This window comes from Musa acuminata, chromosome BXJ2-5, assembly GCF_036884655.1.
Source record: "Musa acuminata AAA Group cultivar baxijiao chromosome BXJ2-5, Cavendish_Baxijiao_AAA, whole genome shotgun sequence".
Lineage (NCBI taxonomy): Eukaryota > Viridiplantae > Streptophyta > Magnoliopsida > Zingiberales > Musaceae > Musa > Musa acuminata.
In genome coordinates this window covers 43,158,503-43,179,640 of record NC_088342.1, presented here as the reverse complement: position 1 = coordinate 43,179,640, position 21,138 = coordinate 43,158,503, and the positions used below count along the sequence as shown (strand labels likewise).

The window sequence follows — 21,138 nt, the reverse complement described above, 5'->3', positions numbered from 1 at the left end:
AGGCTACTCATGAACCTGCAGTGGTGGTGAACATTTTAAAAAAGTTCATAAATGTTATACCACCCGAGTTACCAAAAACCCTATCGCTACACAAAGGCATGGATCATTGTATCGAGTTGGAGTCGAGCATGAAGTCTCCAACGAGACCATACCACATGGTCCCTCCAAAGTTGGCAGAGTTTATGAAGCAATTAGATGAACTACTAAGGTCTCATCTATAGTTCGAAAGCACCATTTAGAGCCTCAATCTTCTTCCAGAAGTATGGAGCATTTGATTATACATCGATTATCAGACCCTAAACAAGATGACGGTAAAAAACAAGTATCCCATCTTGCTTATCATTAACTTATTCAGGCTACTAGTAGGTGAGCATAACTAAAGGCGTAGAACAAAGACTACTTCTGTGATCAGGTATGGAGCATTCGAGCTTTTGGTGATCTTTTTGGCTTAACCAATGCTTTGACCACATTCTGCACTCTCATGAACTAACTGTTCAAGGAGTATCTGGACAGATTTATGATCATATACTTGGACGATATCGTCGTTTATAGCCAAGTGCTCAAGGAGTATATTAAGCACATTCAAATAATTTTCAAGATTCTCAAAGAGAATATTTTGTTCGTGAAAAGATAGAAGTGTTATTTGCTTAAATAGAGATTTTATTCTTAGGATATCGAATTGGCTAAGGCTCTATTTGAATAGATAAATCAAAGGTGCAGACTATGGTAGAGTGGCGAACACCAAAGAAAGTATCAAAGCTAAGATTCTTTCTTGGTTTTGTCAACTATTATTGGTGCTTTATAGTTAGGTACTCGAAGCGGGTAACTTGACTGACAGAGTTATTGAAGAAGGAGCAACCTTAGAATGGTCAAACAAATATAAAGCGATATTTTAAGACATAAAGGCTATTGTGTTAAAAGAATTGGTACTCAAATTGTTATATTATGGGAAGCCTTTTGAAGTCTATATATATGCTTTGGACTTTGATATTTGAAGAGTACTTAGGTGGGTCACCCGATGACCTACAAGAGCCACAAGATTAAGCGGTGACATCCATTGGATAAGAAAGAGAGAATAGCGGTCCATTATTAATGAGTATGGTGGGCCAATCTTCATGGAACGCGATTTATGATAATGTAGATAATATTGTGTTGAGTTACTTTCAAACTAAAAAACCTATAAAACTGAAAAACTGTGCGTGTTAAGGGATGTGTGTTACCTAGGGAGATTGTATATCCCTGAAAACCTACAGATATATAGGAGAGGATGAAGAAGGTCAATTGTCCTCCTCTTTAGCGGTGATCCACATGGTAAGGGTTCCGAAGACACTCCTTAAATCGCTCAACAAACCTCCTCTTCACGCGTACCACGAGATCAAGAAGGGGCCGACCCTTCTTATTGTCTACACATCCTAAAACTAGGACTATTGGCTGAGGAGGAGAGCGAGAAAGGAGTATAAGAGGTGGCAGTAAAAAGGGGGTCTAGCATATATGTAGGGAAATCTAAGAGTGACATCACATGTATAACGAAAGAACAAAAAGAAAAAATTTAGATTTCCATAAAAAAGGTTTCATCGTCATGCGAAGATTAATGTGCATAAATCGAAAATCATGCATATATGAGAGATGTGTTTAACATAGAGAGATCGTATATCCTTGAAATCCTACAGATCTATGGGAGAGAATGAAGGAGGTCAGCTATCCTCCTCTCTAACGGTGATCCATATGGCAAGGGCTGTGAAGACATTCCTCGAATCACTACCCAAATCTCCACATGCCCCAAATAGGGGCTATTGGCTGAGGAGAAGAAAAGGAGAGGAGAATATGATGTGGTAGCTAAAAATGCTTAGCTTATGGCCCTTTGGTTCCCTTCTATCAACTTAACTCTAATGGATTTTGCCCTATTGGGTACTAAATCTCCATCCAACTACTCAAGCCTCTTAGATTAGTGGATTTCTACCCAATAATCTCTCATTATCTCTTATTAAATCTCATCTATATGATCCAATAATTCATGGTCTTATTAGATATCTAATAAGATAAGGGGCTCGAGCGGATATCTCATATTCAAATATCTACTCGTCACAACACCTACCATATATGTGTGACCCTCTCGGCCCAATATCGAGCTAATCGTAAATCATACATGTTAGAACTCCTTTTAGCTTAGTGAATTATTATCTCTATAATAATTCACTTGATTTATCGACTACGGACGTATTCGGCCACTACATTGTGGTCCCTAGACAATATAAGGGAATCTAATCCATTGGATATGTTTATCTTCAATTATCATGTATGTATAGTCCCTCATCCATCTAATATCCCAAAGACTATATATCGGGCATGGTGCTATTAGGCATATACAATTTATACTCGAGTCTCGCTCTAATCGGATTCTCCTAGAAAACTCTTTCTCTCTCAAAACAAATGACCCTAGCCAGGGATTTGTCTAAGAAAGAATACATGAGATATTCTTCTCATGACACCGAGAGCGGATGATCCTCTATCAACACTTAATAGCCCTCGTAAGTCTGAAACTTTCAAACCTATAAGTTTGGTATCAAAGAGTGAAGTGCTCACACACGACATCCTTGGTGTCTCAAGTCTAAGGATCGGATACACCATTAGGATGATGAAGTCACTGTTTGATAATGAGGTATCATCAACTATCTAGTATTCCGTAAGCAGATCAATCAATGAACTCATTCTCCAATGAGCACTTGCATTGTATCCCTAGTGTCCCCACACGAGCAGCTATAAGACCAACCACCTCAATAATATTGATAGGTATACAGTACACTAATATGTTCGGTTATCTTGATGTTCTATCTCAAGTAATCTATGATTGAGATTATTTAAGGTCCGTGTTTAAAAGCAAATCAGTCTTATTTTCATGATCTCATCATGATCTGATTCCTATTGCACAAATTCATGGACATCATAATATATATTTGCAACAAACAATATAAAGTGAGAAAATATAATAATAATAATAATAATAAGTAAAAATAGTACATTTCATGTCACACGTGTCATCACTCGCATGATTGACTTGCAAGATACCTTTGACTAGCAATCTCCTACTTGACCTAAAGTCAATCACCTACATGTTTGATCCTCATTAGACCCCTGTGATTCTCAAATATAATATGAGATAACGACTTTGTCAATAGATCCGTGATGTTATCTTCGGATAGAATTCTTTCCACTCCTATATCTTCTCGGGCCACGATTTCTCTAATCGAGTGGAACCTCTTCAGAACGTGCTTAGACTTCTGATGAGACTTGAGTTTCTTTCCTTGAGTAATCGCTCTATTGTTGTCGCAATATAATGAAATCGGCTCCTCTCTGCTCGACACGACTCCCAGATCTGTGATGAACTTCTTAATCCAGACTCCCTCCTTTGTTAACTTTGTCGTAGCAATTTGCTTTGTCTCTATGGTTGAATCAGCAATAGTATTTTGCTTGGAACTCTTTCAGCCTACTACTCCATTCAAGGTGAACACATATCTTAAATTAGTCTTGCTATCATCGACATCGAATTGAAAACTTAAGTCCGTGTAGCTCTCAACTTTGAGGCTACTACCTCCATATACTAGTAAAATATCCTTAGTCATTCTTAAGTGCTTAAGGATGTACTTTATTGCTAGTCATAGGTGTTTTACAAGCCAATCATGTGAGTGATGATACGTGTGATATGACACTCTTTTTATTTATTATATTATTTGATATTTTATCACTTTATATTGCTTGTTACATGAATATATATTATAATGTCTATAAATCTGTGCAATGATAATCGAATAGTGATGAGATCACAATAATGAGATCGATTCACCTTTAAACATAAACCATAAATAATCATGATCATAGGTTACTCGAGAGGGACATCGAGATAACCAGACAGATTAGTGTACTATATACCCGTCCATATGACGAAGACAGTTGGTCTTATAGCTACTCGTGTGGGGACACTAGGGATACAGTGTAGGTGCTCATTGGAGAATGAGTTCACCAATTGATCCGCTCATGGAATGCTAGATTATCAACGATGCCTTATTATTAGACAATGATTCTGTAGTCCTAATGATATATTTGATCATTAGAATTGAGATATCAATGATACCCTGTATGAGTATTTCACTCTTTGATACTGGACTTATAGGCATGAAAGTTCCAGATCTAGTACAATCGGTCATCGGGAGTGGTAGCTAACCTTACAAGAGCTAATAAGTATCGATAGAGTATCGTGAAAGGAATATCTTATGTATTCTTGCTTAGACAAATCTTTGGCTAGGGTCATTCAGATTAAGAGAGAAAGATTTTTTTTGAGAGAATCTGAGTAGAGCGAGACTCAAGTAGAAACCATATGGGCCTGACAGCAACATGCTCGGTATACGATCTCCGGGGTATTAAATAGAGGAGGGACTATAGATACATGGTAACTGAGTATAGACATATTCAATGGATTGGATTCCCCTGTATTATCTAGGGACTACAATGTAATGACATAGTACGTCCGTAGTCGATGAGTTGAGTGAATTATTATAGAGATAATAATTCACTCAGTCAGAATGAGTTCTGATCGGTATGACTCATGGCGAGCTCGATATTGAGCATAGAGGGGCACATACATATGATAGGTGTTATGACAAGTAGAGGTTCAGATATAAGATATTCGTTGGGAACTCTATTTTATTGGATATCCAATAAGCCCATGATTTATTGGATCCTATGGATGAGATCCAATAAGAACTAATAACAGATTATTGGGTAGAGACCCACTAATCTAAGAGGCTTGGGTAGTTGGATGAAGATTCAATATCCAATATGGTAGAATTCATTATGGTTAAATTGACAAGAGACCTCTATAAATAGGAAGAAACCAAATGGTCATATGCTATGTCTTTTTAGTTATCATTTCTTATTTTCCTCTCTGATTCTCGTCCTAAGATAACATGTGTGGAGATTTGAATAGTGATTTGAGGAGCGTCTTCAGAGTCCCTATAGATCACAACTAGAGATGATGACATTTGAACTCTTTCATCTAATCCCACAGATTTGTAGAAATTCAAGGATATACGATCTCCCCAAGTAACACAATCTTTTATATACGTAGTTTTCGATTTTGCAGGTTTTTGCACACCAACTTTTGCACGATGATAAAAATATTTTTATTTTGAAATTTTAGGATTTTATTTTTTGTTCTTTTATTGTGAATGTGATGTCATCCCAGATTTTCTAACATTTACTATTTTCTAATGCTCTAAGTCTGAATCCGCCCAATACCTACGCGTGACACTCAGAGCATGTACTATATTAGACTTGGTACATAGCATAACGTACATACATGATAAACCCTATCGTTGAGGCATAGGGTATCATATTTATATTTGTCATTTCTTCAAGAGTCTTTAGGGATATACTCCTAGAAAGCGATATCCCATGTCTCATCGGTATGAAACATCTCTTTGAGTTTTTTATGCCAAACCTTTTGATACTAATATCTATTTACCTGGACTAAGACAAACGAAGCATCATCTAGAGAGTATTCCTACATTATTCTCCATAATTAAGATCTCATATATATATATATATATATATATATATATATATATATATATATATATATATATATATATATATAATTTATGTTGTGTATGCTACTTCCCAATTATTAGAGCATAAACATATAAAAACCCTCCAAAAATAATTAATAATTAGTGCTACATGGGTTGAGACCAGAGCATGTTCTAAATTCTTTTGTTTGGTATTTGTAATCACATTCTCACACTCTCGATGGGTTTTAGGCAAAATAATTGCTTGGGAACCTTTTATGTATATATATATATATATATGTATGTATATATATATATATGTATGTATATATATATATGTATGTATATATATATGTATATGTATATATATATATATATATGTATGTATATATATATATATGTTTGTATATATATATATATGTATATATATATATATATATATGTGTATATATATGTATATACATATATATTTATTTATTTATTTATTTATATACATATATACATATATACATATATATACATATATATACATATATACATATATGTATACATATATATGTATATATATATATGTATACATATATATACATATACATATATATATATATATATTTATATATATATATAAATATATATATGTATACATATATATATATATGTATACATATATATATATATATGTATACATATATATATATATGTATATATATATATGTATATATATATATATATATGTATACATATATTTATATATATATATATATATATATATATATATATGTATACATATATATGTATATATATATACATATATATATATATGTATACATATATATGTATATATATATACATATATAAATATATATATATATATATATATATATATATATATATATATATATGTATACATATATATTTATATATATTTATATATATATATATATATATGTATACATATATATTTATATATATATATATGTATACATATATATATATATATACATATATTTATATATATATGTATACATATATATATATGTATACATATATTTATATATATATGTATACATATATATATATGTATATATGTATACATATATATATATATATATGTATATATGTATATATGTATATGTATATGTATACATATGTATCAGAATCCACTCTGATACGCTCTAAAGCTTTCCGAGTGACAACCATCATACACTTCATCACTTTATAACCTCTCATTAAGCTTTTGGATAACAACATGATAATGAATAAAATATAATACTGGAATGATATAATTTGGGAGTTGCTTTTACTTTTCACTTTCGGCTGGTTGTTGGGCTGTGTTTATGATCGTGCTCTCTAAAAGCTCACGTTCCTCCGAAGAGACTCGAGACCATTAGGGCTGACGTCAACTCAAGATGATAAGCCTTTCAGTACACTTCAATCTCTTCGATTCATCCAGATTGCAAACATAGAACCGATCAATTCAAGCTTGTCAGCATTGAATGATTCTTTATCATTGTCGTATGTATGGTTATGAATATTGATTTTTTCTTTATTTTAATGGTCTTGGACATGCCCCCAAACAGTAGTAAAAAACTTTAAAACATCCCAATTATTATTTTCTTAACATAGTCTATATCGGTATGGTTTGATTCTGTCTCAAAGGCACATGATTGTTTGGGGGGCTATCGTGGCGGCGATTAAGCGAGGTTGGAGTTGAAAAATAATCGATAGAAGTTATTCCGAGGTGGAAGTTGAGCATTTGAGGCTACTCTGAGGTTGAGCCAAGGTGTGCTCTAGTCTCCTCATGGAAAGGTCGATGTTGGAGAGATTTTTCGGTCCGATCTTGTCGATAATCAAATTAGTTTTTGTGGAGTTAAGACAATATGAAATTAGAATCTGGTCCCTGTTCAAGCATCAGGGACTAGGCTTTATACTTGGGAAGTCGAGAAATGAGGAGCATAGTTGATGGGGACTAACCTGTACATCATTTAATGGCACATTCATATGGACGAACGACTCGTACAACCTCCTATGATGCTTCGTCAACAAAAGACGACAGAAAGGGTGTCGCTTATTAGTCCTACCAACTGTCGGGATTGAGTCGGACAGTTGTCACCCACTAGAGTCGACCAAAGGGGCGTAAGTCGGCTCGATCGCCAGGGGGCCTTTGCCTCGACGACCGACCCATACCACTTCCCCTGTATTGCAATCCACTGTGGCTGAAAAGTTACTGTCTTGTTATTGGTCGTGGAGGGAGGGATGGCTTGAGTCTTGCACTATCCATGACAACCAATTGACAGGTCATGATTTGCACCAAAATACTCCCTATCACTAACTATCTTTCAAGATTTAGTTTTCAAATATGTCAATTTTGTTAAGTTAGAATGATATGAATTGATCATCAATTCTAACCTAATAATAATTATATATATATAATATCTATCTAGATATAACTTTTATGTGTTATGCATGTAATCTTTAAGATATATAGGGTTAAGGGGACATGTAGACGAAATCATTTATATTGATCTTCTACAAAGGATGTAAAATCTTCTAAAATCATGAAAAATTATCCCTAAACAAAGAAATATTATCATTTTTAAAATTTTAACTAGTTTAGATGGATAAAAAGGAACTTGATTGGTGCCTGAAATAAATATAGAGGTAAGTATTTGAACAACTGAATTATTATTATGAACAACTAAACCGGCCAAAAAAAAGATTTTGGGTTTTATTAACATAAAAATATTATGTATGATAATGATGAGAGAGAGAGAGAGAGAGAGAGAGAGAGAGTCTATCTCTCTTCCCAGAGTTTTTGTAGTGCATACATATCATTATGGACTCTTGAGTGATGAGCTAAGCTGATAATGACATCAAATCTAATATGATGGATCCAAAGGATGCTATTGGTTGACAAATGCTCACATCCATCCCTTACATAATTCAATCATATAAAATAATACATATTTTATGAAGTAGGTGAAGGATTAGACACTATACATCAAATCAAATAATATTTTATGTAATAAAGTATTCTCTGGTTGGTTGCCCCATTGGGTTAGGTCTCGTCATCCAAGCAATCTACCATCGTTTGACAATAAGCACCACTCCAGATAGAGATGTATAGATAAGGAATAAAAGTCTTTAGGACATAATTATTGGTCATCCAAACAAAAAGTGCCCATAATTCCTTTCATTTTTAAAATATAAATCAAAATTATATCCCATTTACATACTGTAATTATGCTGATAAAAATATAAAATCTTATTTTTAAGTGCTACAAATATAAAGATCGACCTATCCAAGAAATTACATCAATAGGTCACCCATCTTTATTATAATTTAAGAAGTTTACTATTCACATTATTTTTTTTATTATTAATATTTTTTAGAAAATAATAATAATAATAATAAGAGGTTACGGATAGAAAGATCCAAAATTTATCGGGTTAACGTAGTTTCGGACGTTCTTGATGAGGCCGCGTCACCCTCGAAAAGTTACGGGCCTGATCCAGTCAACCCTCAACCTATTGGTTGGGACGGGCCACACAAGCGTCCAACGTGGGAACGCCGCGGTCGCAACGGATCAGCCGTCACTCGGAGGTGACCAGAACCGACCTCAGGTTGTCTTCGTCTTTGATCCCCGTTGCACCACGTGGAAATCCTGCGGAGTGGGCATTCCCGTAGATAACGCTAATTTGTGGGGTATCTCTATTTCTCGAGAGAAGCAAAAGTCTCCTCTTTATTCCCATTCTGCCCCTCATTCGGTCTTAAAATTCCACCGCGTCGCGGCCGTCACGCTTCGTCCTGTCGTCGCCCCGAAGCTGGAGATCTCTCCTCCAGCTCGATTGATTCCTGCTTCAAGCGATCCCTGGAGCCCGGAGAGATCGGCGGGACAACTCCGCGGGACGGCACCGTTAGTAGCGTCGGTCGAGAAGAGAGAGATTTGTGAGCGCTAACCGACGCGTGCCACTTGGTTCTGGCGGCGAGGTAACCTCTCGATGGCTGTTTTGCTCTCAGATCCCTTACGTGCGTTGTAGGCACTCGATTTTGATCGAGAAGCCCCGCATTAATTGCTGGTCCCGGCTGCTTTCCCAGTGAACCCTAAGGAAACTGCAATACATGGGTCGCCGTTGACCGCCGAGCTGCTTAAAGATTCTTATTTTAGTATTTGTCTGTCAGTTTATTCTCTTTCTTTATATTTTTTTTATGGAGGGAAGTAGAAGAAGATTCAGGGGAGCCGGTAGAGATCGGTATCTTTTTTGCAGAATTGGGTGACATTGGATTTTTCTTTGTCCTTCTTCTTCCTTACATGGAAGGTGATGGATCCGCTTTTTCCAAGCTTGTAAAAAGGCGAAAGCGTGGGGCAAGACTGCATCTTGAATCGTTTATGGCAAGGCAGATAGTAGGGCAGAGGAAAGATTGTGGAGTAAAATTCTTTGCAACCAAAGATTTCATCTTTGTCGGTGTTTTTTCTTCGTTTGGGTTGTGATAATTTAAGAAAAAGACCCAAAACACGACAAAGGCTGTTCTTCTCTCGACGCAAAGTGCACTAGTAATGCATTGGAAGTTGGGAGGTAAAGGAAACTAGAACTCGACAGCTCTCTGCTAGCACTGAGTGCTCTGTGTCAGAAACCATGTGCTTGTTTGCAGTGTAGATTTTTTGCTACTGCTGAGCTCTGGGGCTACTGTGAAAAGGGGAAAAACTAAAAGCGATGCATTGATTGATTTTTACGTGCGTTTGCTGTTCTGTGTCTTGACCTATCGCATAAAGTCTTTTTTCTCCTTTCAGTTGGCAGACACTTTCTTCAAAATTTCATTTGTGGCGATGTATTTTTTGCGTAGACCGGTGGCAGGCCAACCGGCAAGGCGAAAGATCTGTTTACGACCTTGAATTTTTGGATAAAGACGACTGCTGTGGAACGAGAAGAACAACAACTTGGTTGCAGAGGGATTCCACTACTCTTTCTTCTGAAGCAGAGGTTAGATATTTTTTTTCTCATGTTGACTGTTAGCATGTGATGTGCTAGCATGTTGTAAAACGTAAAATATCTTATTATGTGAGAAGAAAATTAGTTGGTTAATATTATTTAGAGAGAAATAAAGAATGGTAAACAAAAAAGATTAGACTTTGTGAATCAGAAGATGAAGTCACAGCGGAGAAGAGGTTCGAGGATGGAGTCTTATTGGGGGAGTTGCTCGACTATAAAGTTTTGTTGGAGAACAATGATGATTTTTTTTGTGTTGGTAGGTTCACCTGCCTCCTGGTGGGACAGACCTAGTGATTCCTGGCAGAACTATATCAGTGATGATGGAGAGATCTTCCTTTATACTGTGTTTTTTTTTTTTGGCCGAATGTTAGAAAACAGAAAGAGAGCCGACACGCTTTAGAGTTAGAACATTTCCACAATGGTAGATAAGTGTAGCTGGGTTACAGGAGTCTAGTGTGCATGATTCCTAGAGGGATAAAGTGTTTGCTTTCTCATCCATTTTCTGTTGTTAAAGTTTCTATCTGCTTTTGTTGTCTCCTCTTAGAATCTGATCCCACAAATATTTTAGCTCTATAATTGTTTTTCTTTGATGAGCTGTAGTATCAAGGGTGGGAAAGTTGGACCATTGTTGGAAACTGTCTGGACCCAAGTATTTGTTTTAAGTATGTCTACTTGTAAGTCCTGAAATTTTTTACTATATTTTCTTGCTTGAATCAGCTCCTTACATCATAGACTGATTTTTGTGCACATTTCATGATGAGCAGGATTGAATTTTTGGACCTTTTCTGCAAGTGTTTGTTTCGGGATGGATTGGACCTTGAAGACACCTTTACATTGGGACTGGGAAACCTTGACCCTGTTCAGCAAAAAGGATGCTGAAATTTCTAAATCCGCACACCAGCCTGACTGGAAATTTGCTGGTGGGCGTGGGATTCACCATGCGAATGGAAATGGGTCTGTAAATTCGTCTGATGCTGGTGCCTTCTCTGGTTCAGAATTAGGTTATGGTTCATCTAGAAGCTCCATCTCAGTATCCGTTGGTTCGACATCAAAGGACATAAGCAGAACTCCACAGTTCAACTTTGACTCTGTGGAACAATCTCCTGAGAACCTGAAGAAGAACAAAGATTTAGCCAGGGTGGAAACTGGAATTATGCATAGGGTAGTGGCCTCAGATGGCCCTGAGAAACCTCTTATTTGTCTGAAGCTTGGTAAGAGGACACACTTAAAAGATGTTTCTGAAGGGAATAACAATAAGAACCCGTCTTCTTTGTCTTCTACGAATTTATCCACTGGTTTAATTAAAAAACCAAAGGTGTCACAGCAGCACATGCAGAACTCATATTGTCAAGTTGAAGGTTGCAATGTTGACCTGACCTCAGCCAAAGATTATCATAGGAAGCACAAAGTCTGCGAAAGCCATTCAAAGTCTCCTGAGGTTATTGTTTCTGGTCAGGAGCGCAGGTTCTGTCAACAGTGTAGCAGGTGAAACACTTGTTGCTCTTCGAAAATTAACTCATCTTATCATGGATGGTTGTTTTTGTTTCTTTCTCTCCTTTTAAAGGGCTGAGGGACGTTTCTCTACATGCATTTACCCATTTAGGTAGCAAAAACTTTTTGCCACTCAAACATGGTAATGCTACTTAAATTGTATATCCTATTCTTTGGTGATATGCTTGTGTTGTTAAAAAGTGAGAGAAAGTTTAGTTGTTAAAGGTTGTTGGTGAAGAAGGATCAGTAGTGCTTCTTCAGAAATATCTCTAGTGCTTTTTAATAACACATTATTTAGATTTAATCTGTTTCTTATTCCTTTTAGTTAGTGACAATTATGATCTGATCCAAGGTTTCAGAATAATCTTCTAGATAAAATAATCTTCCAGGTTTCATGTTTTGTCCGAGTTTGATCAAAAAAAGCGAAGCTGTCGAAGACGCTTATCTGACCACAATGCACGTCGACGCAAACCCCATCCCGAGACAATCCCATTCACTTCTTCAATGTTTCCTGCATCATATTATGGTAATACTCAGTTTGTGGTTACTAATTGAATAGTTTCTCTAAACATATTTTATAATATTAGCTCATGTTGCTGTTACCATGTAGAACTTAAGCAGTTGGACTAAGACATTGTGAATCAAAGAGTAATGTAGGTTAAAAGGATTACTTCAGGTACATTGAGATGAAGCAAGTAATGAGAACAAGTTGTCTTTTTATTTTTGCTTTCTGATAGCAGACACCCTTTTATCCCTCGTCTTCAACCAAGGAACTTTGCGGGAGTTTTTGTTTGCAAGAATTGTAACTTTCTTCAAGTTAGGTGAAGTTTGATGTGATGTTCTGTTCTTAAGTAGTAGTAATTGTAGTTCCAATCTCCATTGTGAAGGAAGACACAATGGTTTCCCAATAATTATGATTCTCACTCTAGATAGTATCATGGTATTCATATTTAGAGTTTTTATTTCTGTTCTTTAACATCCTATCTCGAAGGTATACCAGTAAATAGTACTTCCAAAGACCTTTCTTCTTTGAACCTTTAGTTGTTAGCATGATTTGCATAATTTAGAATTTTAGTCTGTTGGATTGGTTGATTCATTGTCATGTGCCCTTTTTATTCTTTTGTTTTGGATGATTTAAGTGATAAAAACATTGACTTAATTAATGATGCATTTTATTTGATGGAACAAATTATTATTTTGTAGGTTTTCTCTAGGTTATCGATAATGCTAATATATCTAAATATCAAAAGCTCAATTTATGTTTTGGTAGGAAAATAGTTGATGCTGAATCTGTTTACATTTTGGAGGTGACTCATGTTGAGGTACAAAAGCACTGAAGTGCTAGATTAATTCTACAGGCAAATGACTGTTCCTTCGTATCAGAAGATGATAAAATAGCTCAATGAGGAACACATAATTTATATTTGGCATTGCTAATTTGAAATATCACAGTTAGTTTTTCCTTTCAAGCAAGGGGTTTTACACTTATGTTTGTTTATATTGAGCTGTGTTGGTTGAAGTCACACCAGTTCCATTTGTTTCAGATAGCACTTCATCTGGTCATGATGAAGATTATCTAGATAGATAGTTTGAGCTGCTGCATTGTGCCACTGACCTACCATCATGTCCTTGTTGGATCTCATGGAATGATGGAAGTGCAACATGCTTGCTACCTTTAGGCTTACAAGTCAAAGTGGTACCAGATAGCCATACATAAGTCTCCATTATTCAAAATGTTAACCAGCTTGTTTCTCCTACCAGCAGCTAAAATAAGAACCTAATGGTTATCTGAACAGACAAAGGAATGTTTTAATTATTTTTCTGGGAGTGCAATTAGTAATTATCTCAACATTATATCTGGAGGAGGTCCTGAAAAATATTTTAGATGTCACACTAGATAGATACCTTTCGTAGTTGTAAAACACGTTCAAAATTTTGACCGGCATGTGTTCTGATTTTTATGTTCTTGTAGATCATTTTCTACTGTTGATGTGAACAATTGCATTTCATCTTCTTGGGCATTTCATGCTGATTATTTTGTTTTAGTTTTATCCTTTTGGTAAATTATTGATGTAACTGTCCTCTTATAACTTTGTGATGGTCCCTATAGGTGGTAGACAACAGACAAATCTTATTTTTGGTCAAGATCCTTTTGGTCAAGTGAAAAACATGGTTAGTTCCAAATGGGATGATTCGGGTGGCTTCAAACTTATTCCAACTAAATTGTCTTGGGTAAATTCTAGTGAACCAGGAAGTGTTGATGCACATTTGCATTTACAATACAATGACATATCAAACAAAATTTCCACCAGTGGCCATGATATGGACAGGCTCTTGGCATTTAGGGCCATGACTGACAAGGCCCCCAACAAAGGTAATAATACTTCAGCCCTCATCTCACCTGTTAAGTGATTCGGTTTTTTACGAATTTTATTGCATTTAATGCTCTCAACCTGCTTATCTGCAATTATTACATACTCCTTGGATACATAGATGGATGAATTATTTCTATAAACTATCTAATGGCCTTGTATAGGTAGTTAATTTTGAGATGCAAATACTGGTTAGTATAGAAACCAAATATTTGTTTATAGAATTAGGACAAGCGAGGTAAAGAAAGCTTCAAAGAGAATGAAAAAAGTAAGAGTCTAGGATTATGACATTCCTGTTGATGTTCGAGGATTAGGGAATTGAGGGTTAATCAGATTGACTAGTTCATTTAACCAACGTTTGCCTTACCAGTCCGAATCGACATGCCGGTCAGTCGGCAGCAAAATACGTGCTGCCCCGTACCGACATGTTGAGTGTCGACACAATGGGGCATGCCGACGACATATAAAAAAGGCCAAAAATTACTCCAAAATTACTTGAAAAATAGAAAAAAATAGATTAGGGTTTTTAAGTTAGAAATAAAGATCCACTTGCAACCGATGGGTACGATACTCTCAAGTGCATCAACTAGGTTCCAAACCTTGTTGGAGTATGTGAAATCTATATCGGAATTCATGGCTTTTTGTCACTTCCCGGAGTCTATACTCGTAATAGTTTCCTCGTAGGTGTGAGGATCAATATCCTTAACATCCTATTTTCTGATATATCCTATATATATATCAGGAGGATGGGGTACTCTGCCAGACCTATGTAAAGTCGGAATTTGTGTGCTAAGTATCTGAATAGACTCGGGCTACAGAATAGTGCTTGAGCTCAGTGATTACAATAGGCGCTTGGGCGCTCGCTTAGGTGCTCGGGTGAGGCAAGGCCCGAGCACCTCGCTTCATTTCCAAGCGGTGCGCTTCAAAGCGGCGCCGCTTGGGCGCTCGCTCGAGCCCAGGCGTCGAGCGCTTCGGGCGAGCGCCTGGGTTAAACCAGGCGACCGAATCAGATTTTTAGGCTTGGTTGGTCTCCGGTGCTTTAGTTGGTTCAATCGAACCAACTAAATCACCGATATCAGGCTCCCTCTCGCGATTTCCCCGATTTCCCCAACCCTAACGCTCACGATTTTGTTGTCGAGATTTCTTCTCCGTTGTCGCTGCTCTCTGCTGCCGCTGCCACTATCGTTGCTCGTCGCTATTGTCTCTACTCGCCACTGCCACAATCACTGCTCGCCGTTGCTGTCGCCGCTCCCGCTGTCGCTCGCAGCTCTCGCTCCCACTCACACTCCCGTTGTCGCTCGCTGCTCCCGCTCCAGCTACCGCTGTCGCCTGTTGCCGTTGCCTCAGCAGCCTCGGTCTTCTCACACTCTTTTCACTATACTGTTAACAGTATATTAACAGTATACTGCTAACTGTATACTAATAATAGTATTTTTATTTATTAGATTAATACTATATTATTTTGATTTTAATACTATTAATTTTTATTTATTTAAAATTATTGTTAGGTTTCAGAATAAATGACAAGTGTACAGAGAAATTCAATAGATTTGATGTAAAATTTTATCGTTTTGATTTTTGAGACTTTTTATTAATGTGACATTGTGATTTTATACTTGTTTTTCTTAATTTAATAGTATATTTTTTATTTAAATAATTATATTTATTAATTATATTATATATTTTTATATTTTAGCGTTTCGCTTCGCTCGGGCGAGCACTTGGGCGAGCGCCTAGCATCTCGGGCATTTTTGGACCTTGGCGCCTTTTGGCGCATAGCGTTTTTTAAATCACTGCTTGAGCTAAGTTCTTTAACCTCGCGCAATTCTATGTCTCCACCAAGAATGTGTTCTTTCTCAAGGAACACTGCCCTCTTAGCTACAAAGACTTTTTTGGTCCTCGGGATGATAAAAATGATATTCATTTCCTTGGGATATCTCACGAACTTGCATCGTTTTGTCTTGATTTCAACTTGTCGGGGTTGTGTCTCCTAATGTGGGCAGGGCAGTCCTAAATCTTAACAACTAAGATCGGATTTCTTCCCTTTCCATATCTCATATGATGTAGACACTATCAACTTAGTTATAATTCTATTTAGAAGGTAAGCTGCGAACTCTAGGGCGTGTCCCCAGAATAAGACGGGTAGGTCGGCAAAACTCATCATAGACAGCACCATGTCTAACAGCGTGTGATTCCTCCTTTCCGATACACCATTGAGCTACGGTGTATAAGAAGGTGTCCATTGGGATAGAATCCTATGGTCCTTGAGGAATTGGTGAACTCTGCATATCAACATGGTGATGGTTATAGTCTAATCGTCGTTCACTACACGTATCTGAGGCGACTCTTGAGGCAAGTACGATTGTGGCATGTATTGGTGTGGAGGTTGGAGAAAGCTGAAACTTTTATTTTTGCCATTGATTTGTTGCTCTATATCATAAGATCGATTATCGTACTATTGTTCGGAGAAGAATGACCAACTATCATCGTACTACTATTGACCATAAAATTTTTCATAATATGATGATTGCGAATACGATGAGCTCTATTCTATATCTACATCGTGTAAACTTTGTCACATCTGTTCAAAATCATCCATTGTCTTTCCCTTCCCCTTCCATATATAAACTTGACCAATATCTCATTAAGCTCCATGATCTGAATCTTGGGTTACATGCGTAAAATATTGTTCTTCGGTCCATACACCACCCTCAAACTATGTAGATTGGGTTATTGACTCTCTAACGTCATTGCAATCGTCGGTCGAGGCACTGTTGTCTACGTCGTTGTCATGTCTACGAATCGAGTGGGTTGTTGAACGCGATTGATAAAGTGTCTCATAGTTTGACTCGATTCTTTCCGACGGTATAGCTGATGTTACTACCTTCTTCTTTGACTTTGCTTTTGCATGTTGGGCGGATGACTGAGATGGTTGGGTGTTTCTAGTTCCTCGAGTAGTCTGACTTGATTTTGTCCGACTCCTACTATATGTTGACCAAGGGGGATCTTCTTATCAAGGTTTGTTGTACCGAAGCGTACCGCCCGTACCGGGCGGTACGTACCGGTCAGACAGGTTATCGGTACGCGGACCGCCTGTTACCGCTATAGTGCTACAGTACTATACTGTAGCACTCATATAGTATAAAAATAAAAAATATTCGGCACACCAAGGCGTACCGCTCGGTACACCCTGATGTACCGTCCGGTACACCGGTACCGTACCATACCGAGCCCGGGTCGAAATGCCGGTACGGTACGGTACAACGAACCTTGCTTCCTATTGCTGTGGATATGCTTCCTCTTCTTCTATTGCCTCGGTGATAAAACACGAAGGATCTCCCGCCTCATAAAGAATCCTCTTGGTTCTCCGCTACTTTGACCTATTTTAACATCGACTATGAATCCGTTTAATATTGAGGTCGTTGGGATCAATCTTCGCCGCCTTTGATTTCTTGTCTAGCTTAGCACATTGTAACCTTAGTTCCACGTTCTAGTGGACATATATGAGTTTCTCCAATTGTTTATACAATAGTTTGTTGTGGACCTTCGTGTGAATCAATGCGAACGTTGATTGGTAACGTACACAACCACTTGATGTTGTTGTATGTGAAAGTGCATAGATGATAACCTTTTTTAAGCTTGGTGCGTCCCCTCCAAATTGTAGCCAACACTCGACTATAAAAAGATATAAATAAGACTTTATTAGCATAATAAATACTTCCTAATTATTCCTCTTTCACCACTATAAATATATCAAACACTTTAATAAGCATTAAAAAAATATTGAATTGACTTAATATGGATCAAAATTTGATTAATTTATCATTAAATATACTAATCATAGTATTAACATAGTTAATTACCTCTTAATTAGTCCTCTTTCATCGTTATAAATATGTACATGGTAAACATGATAGGCATTAAAGATACTGAATTGATCTATCATGGGTTATAAATTGATTATATCATCATTAAAATCATTAGTCACTTAATTAAAACCTAATTAAACTTATTCTACCATCACAAACATGTAACTCACCCTAATATGCATGAAATACAAAGATTTCACCTAATTTCCATTAAATCAGCATTAAACAAACTAATGACAGCATTAGATTCTGCAATTACTCCTTAATTAACCATATTTTACCATCATATAGGTCTCAAACAATATATTAGACATTGAGAACATAGAATAAATAGGTTTAATCATCTCATAAATAAACAAAAATCGAGAAAGAATACATACCTTTGATTAGTAGATTTTTCATCTAACTTAGGTGTTAATCCTCTCAAATTAGCCTTTCAAGTTTGATCCAATCCACAAATCACAGCTTTATAGAGTTTAGAGAGTGCAAATGAGAGAATGAGAGAAAGATGTGAGTGAGAGAGATTGAGAGAGTAGAAGAGTTGAAGAGAGTGAATGAGGGGTGGAAAGGGTTTAAAAACCCTTTGAAATGGTTCAAACGGTCAAATCGATTTGTTTGAACCAAATCAATTCTAGCCATTGATCGAAATCCGATCGTTATCGATTGGTACAGGTCTATAACGATTGGATTTCAATCGTTCCGGTCGGTTCAAACCTCGTATCGAGTGATACAGGGACATATATCATGGACTATCTGATACAGGACGGTTCGCGTGTCGGTCCTCTGTCAGACTGGTACATATCGCCCATATCGAGCAGTATACCACGGCACGACGAACACTGCATTTAACAATATTTTGAACACTAGGAAAATGTCTGATAAATGAAACTTTTTGGTACCAATATACAACAATAAGGGAGATATTCAATTTCGCACAATTAATACAGTCATTAAGCTAATGACAGATGCCTTTCATGTGGGTGAGTTAACTTAGAATAAGATACAAGATGTCTATTTGTTGTGAAACATTTTGAGTGTGTCTGAAGATCAAACTATAGGAGCTACTTATTTATTGAGTCTTTGAGAAGAAAGACTTGCACATCGTTTCACTGATTTACAGAAAACCTTTGACAAAGTTCCTAGTGATCCGTTTATGGTAAATTTTAAATAGAAAAAAAATTATATTGATGTGATAAAAGCTATATATAATGAAGTTTTCATTAGTGTTATAAGTGCAAGAGTTTCTGTGTGTTTCTTATAACTATGTGTGTACCAAGATATGCTGACAAACACCAGAAATGAAGGGGTTTTGGCTAGGTAGTAGCAGAACCAAGCATTTGATGTGTAATTTTAGTAATACCAGGAGAAAAATTAAGATTAAAGCTAAGAAAGATCCAGAAGTTACTATAAGTATAATTTTAGGTAATTTGTATTTATCATTTGGTAGGAAACAGAGGTCGATAAATACATTATTCCATGGAGTTAACGTGGGATTTTCAAAATGAGAGAAGCGTTAAGAGTTCGATGTGATTATCACGTGCCCCTTAGAAGGGAAATCTTTAAGACAGTTGAAATGCCTGTTACATTTTGTGGTTCACAATTTGAGTTAAGAAAAGTCATGAGCAAACATTATGTATGAATAACTTGATGTATCAACTTTCTTAGTAGCTTGGTCCTCCAGAACTTAAATGACTGCCTAGACAACACTAATGAGTTTGCAATTCATATCATGATTCAAGCTACTTGACCTTCTTAACTAGTCGTATAGAATGTTTTAACATTTGTAGAAAATGTTTAACATATTTATCCTCTGCCTCCTACATCTGGCAATGATAATTCTGTCACGAAAAATGAATGCCATGAGAGCTGTTTTGTTGGTAAAATACATTTAGTTCAGTGCTTGTGTGATGGAATTTTTCTGTTTCACTCGTCAAATTAAACGTCACAATTCTTCACTAAGATTTGATGGTCTCATGTTCTCTCTTATTATGCATTCTAGGTCTGGGAGCACCTGTTGATGCTTCTTACTCGGATGGAGCATCGGATCTTCGGCGTGCTCTCTCTCTTCTGTCAGCTGAATCCTGGGTTCCATCTAATCCGGAACCTGTTTCTGATTTCCAGTTTACAAATGCAAGAACTCTCGCATCTCATTCTGCTACCTGTCCGACCAACACAACAACCGGAATTCAGCAACAAGATGAGCTGCCCCTGGCCAAACCGTACCCACTTAACCTGCAAAGCAACGGCAGCCAGTTCCCAGAGTTTCAACTGCACAAGACCACCTTCTGAGACCCATTTTTTTGGCTCAACTCATATACACTAACATGTCATGTTAATGGCCATTTCAAGAATATGTTTCTTGATTCTTGTATTAGCTTTCTCTGATGTGGGAAACCTCTTCCCCCCCTTGTGGTCTGTGTGACTCCATTTTGTTTCGGTGGTACTGTTTGATTTTTGATCAGTCCTATGTCCTGGAAATCTTTAAATGACTGCCTCCATCCTCTTCGCTAATGTCATCATCCGTTGGAGACTTGATAGATAGATTTGCTTCGTTCATGTAATGTTCATTGGCACAGTGAACAAAATTTTGCACTATCTACATGGATATATGAATCTCATGAGTAATTATAATTTTTTTTGGAATTTATAGAGATATGAGTACCACTATCAGATCCACTTATTGACAGGTTGAGGGTTTAAAACTTCTATAATTCCATCTGATATATTTTTATATTTTAATGATGATTTATTTTTAGACTTTTTTGATTTATGTTTTAATATTTTTATATGTTCCAATATTTCTGTGCGTTCGTTAGTTCGTTTATTAATTTTATTTTCTCTTATTAATGTTAT

The 21,138-nt window shown here is 36.5% G+C and overlaps 1 protein-coding gene across 8 annotated transcripts; it reads left to right on the top strand.

Annotated features, from left to right (window-relative positions):
- The first annotated feature begins 9,350 nt into the window (after positions 1-9,350).
- Positions 9,351-20,928, top strand: LOC103985543 (squamosa promoter-binding-like protein 12). 8 transcript variants are annotated; one of them, XM_018825658.2, is made up of 7 exons: positions 9,351-9,552; positions 10,408-10,544; positions 11,154-11,215; positions 11,318-12,038; positions 12,434-12,570; positions 14,155-14,418; positions 20,285-20,928. In XM_018825658.2, exons 4-7 carry the CDS (start codon positions 11,359-11,361, stop codon positions 20,572-20,574), a joined length of 1,371 nt encoding a protein of 456 aa, XP_018681203.1. In that variant the 5' UTR covers positions 9,351-9,552; positions 10,408-10,544; positions 11,154-11,215; positions 11,318-11,358; the 3' UTR covers positions 20,575-20,928. The 8 variants fall into 8 exon arrangements, with proteins under 8 accessions (XP_018681203.1, XP_009401546.1, XP_009401547.1 ...); XM_009403271.3 differs by having other exon boundaries at positions 11,154-11,227; XM_065109627.1 differs by lacking the exon at positions 9,351-9,552 and adding an exon at positions 9,579-10,139 and having other exon boundaries at positions 11,154-11,227.
- Positions 20,929-21,138: the final 210 nt, after the last annotated feature.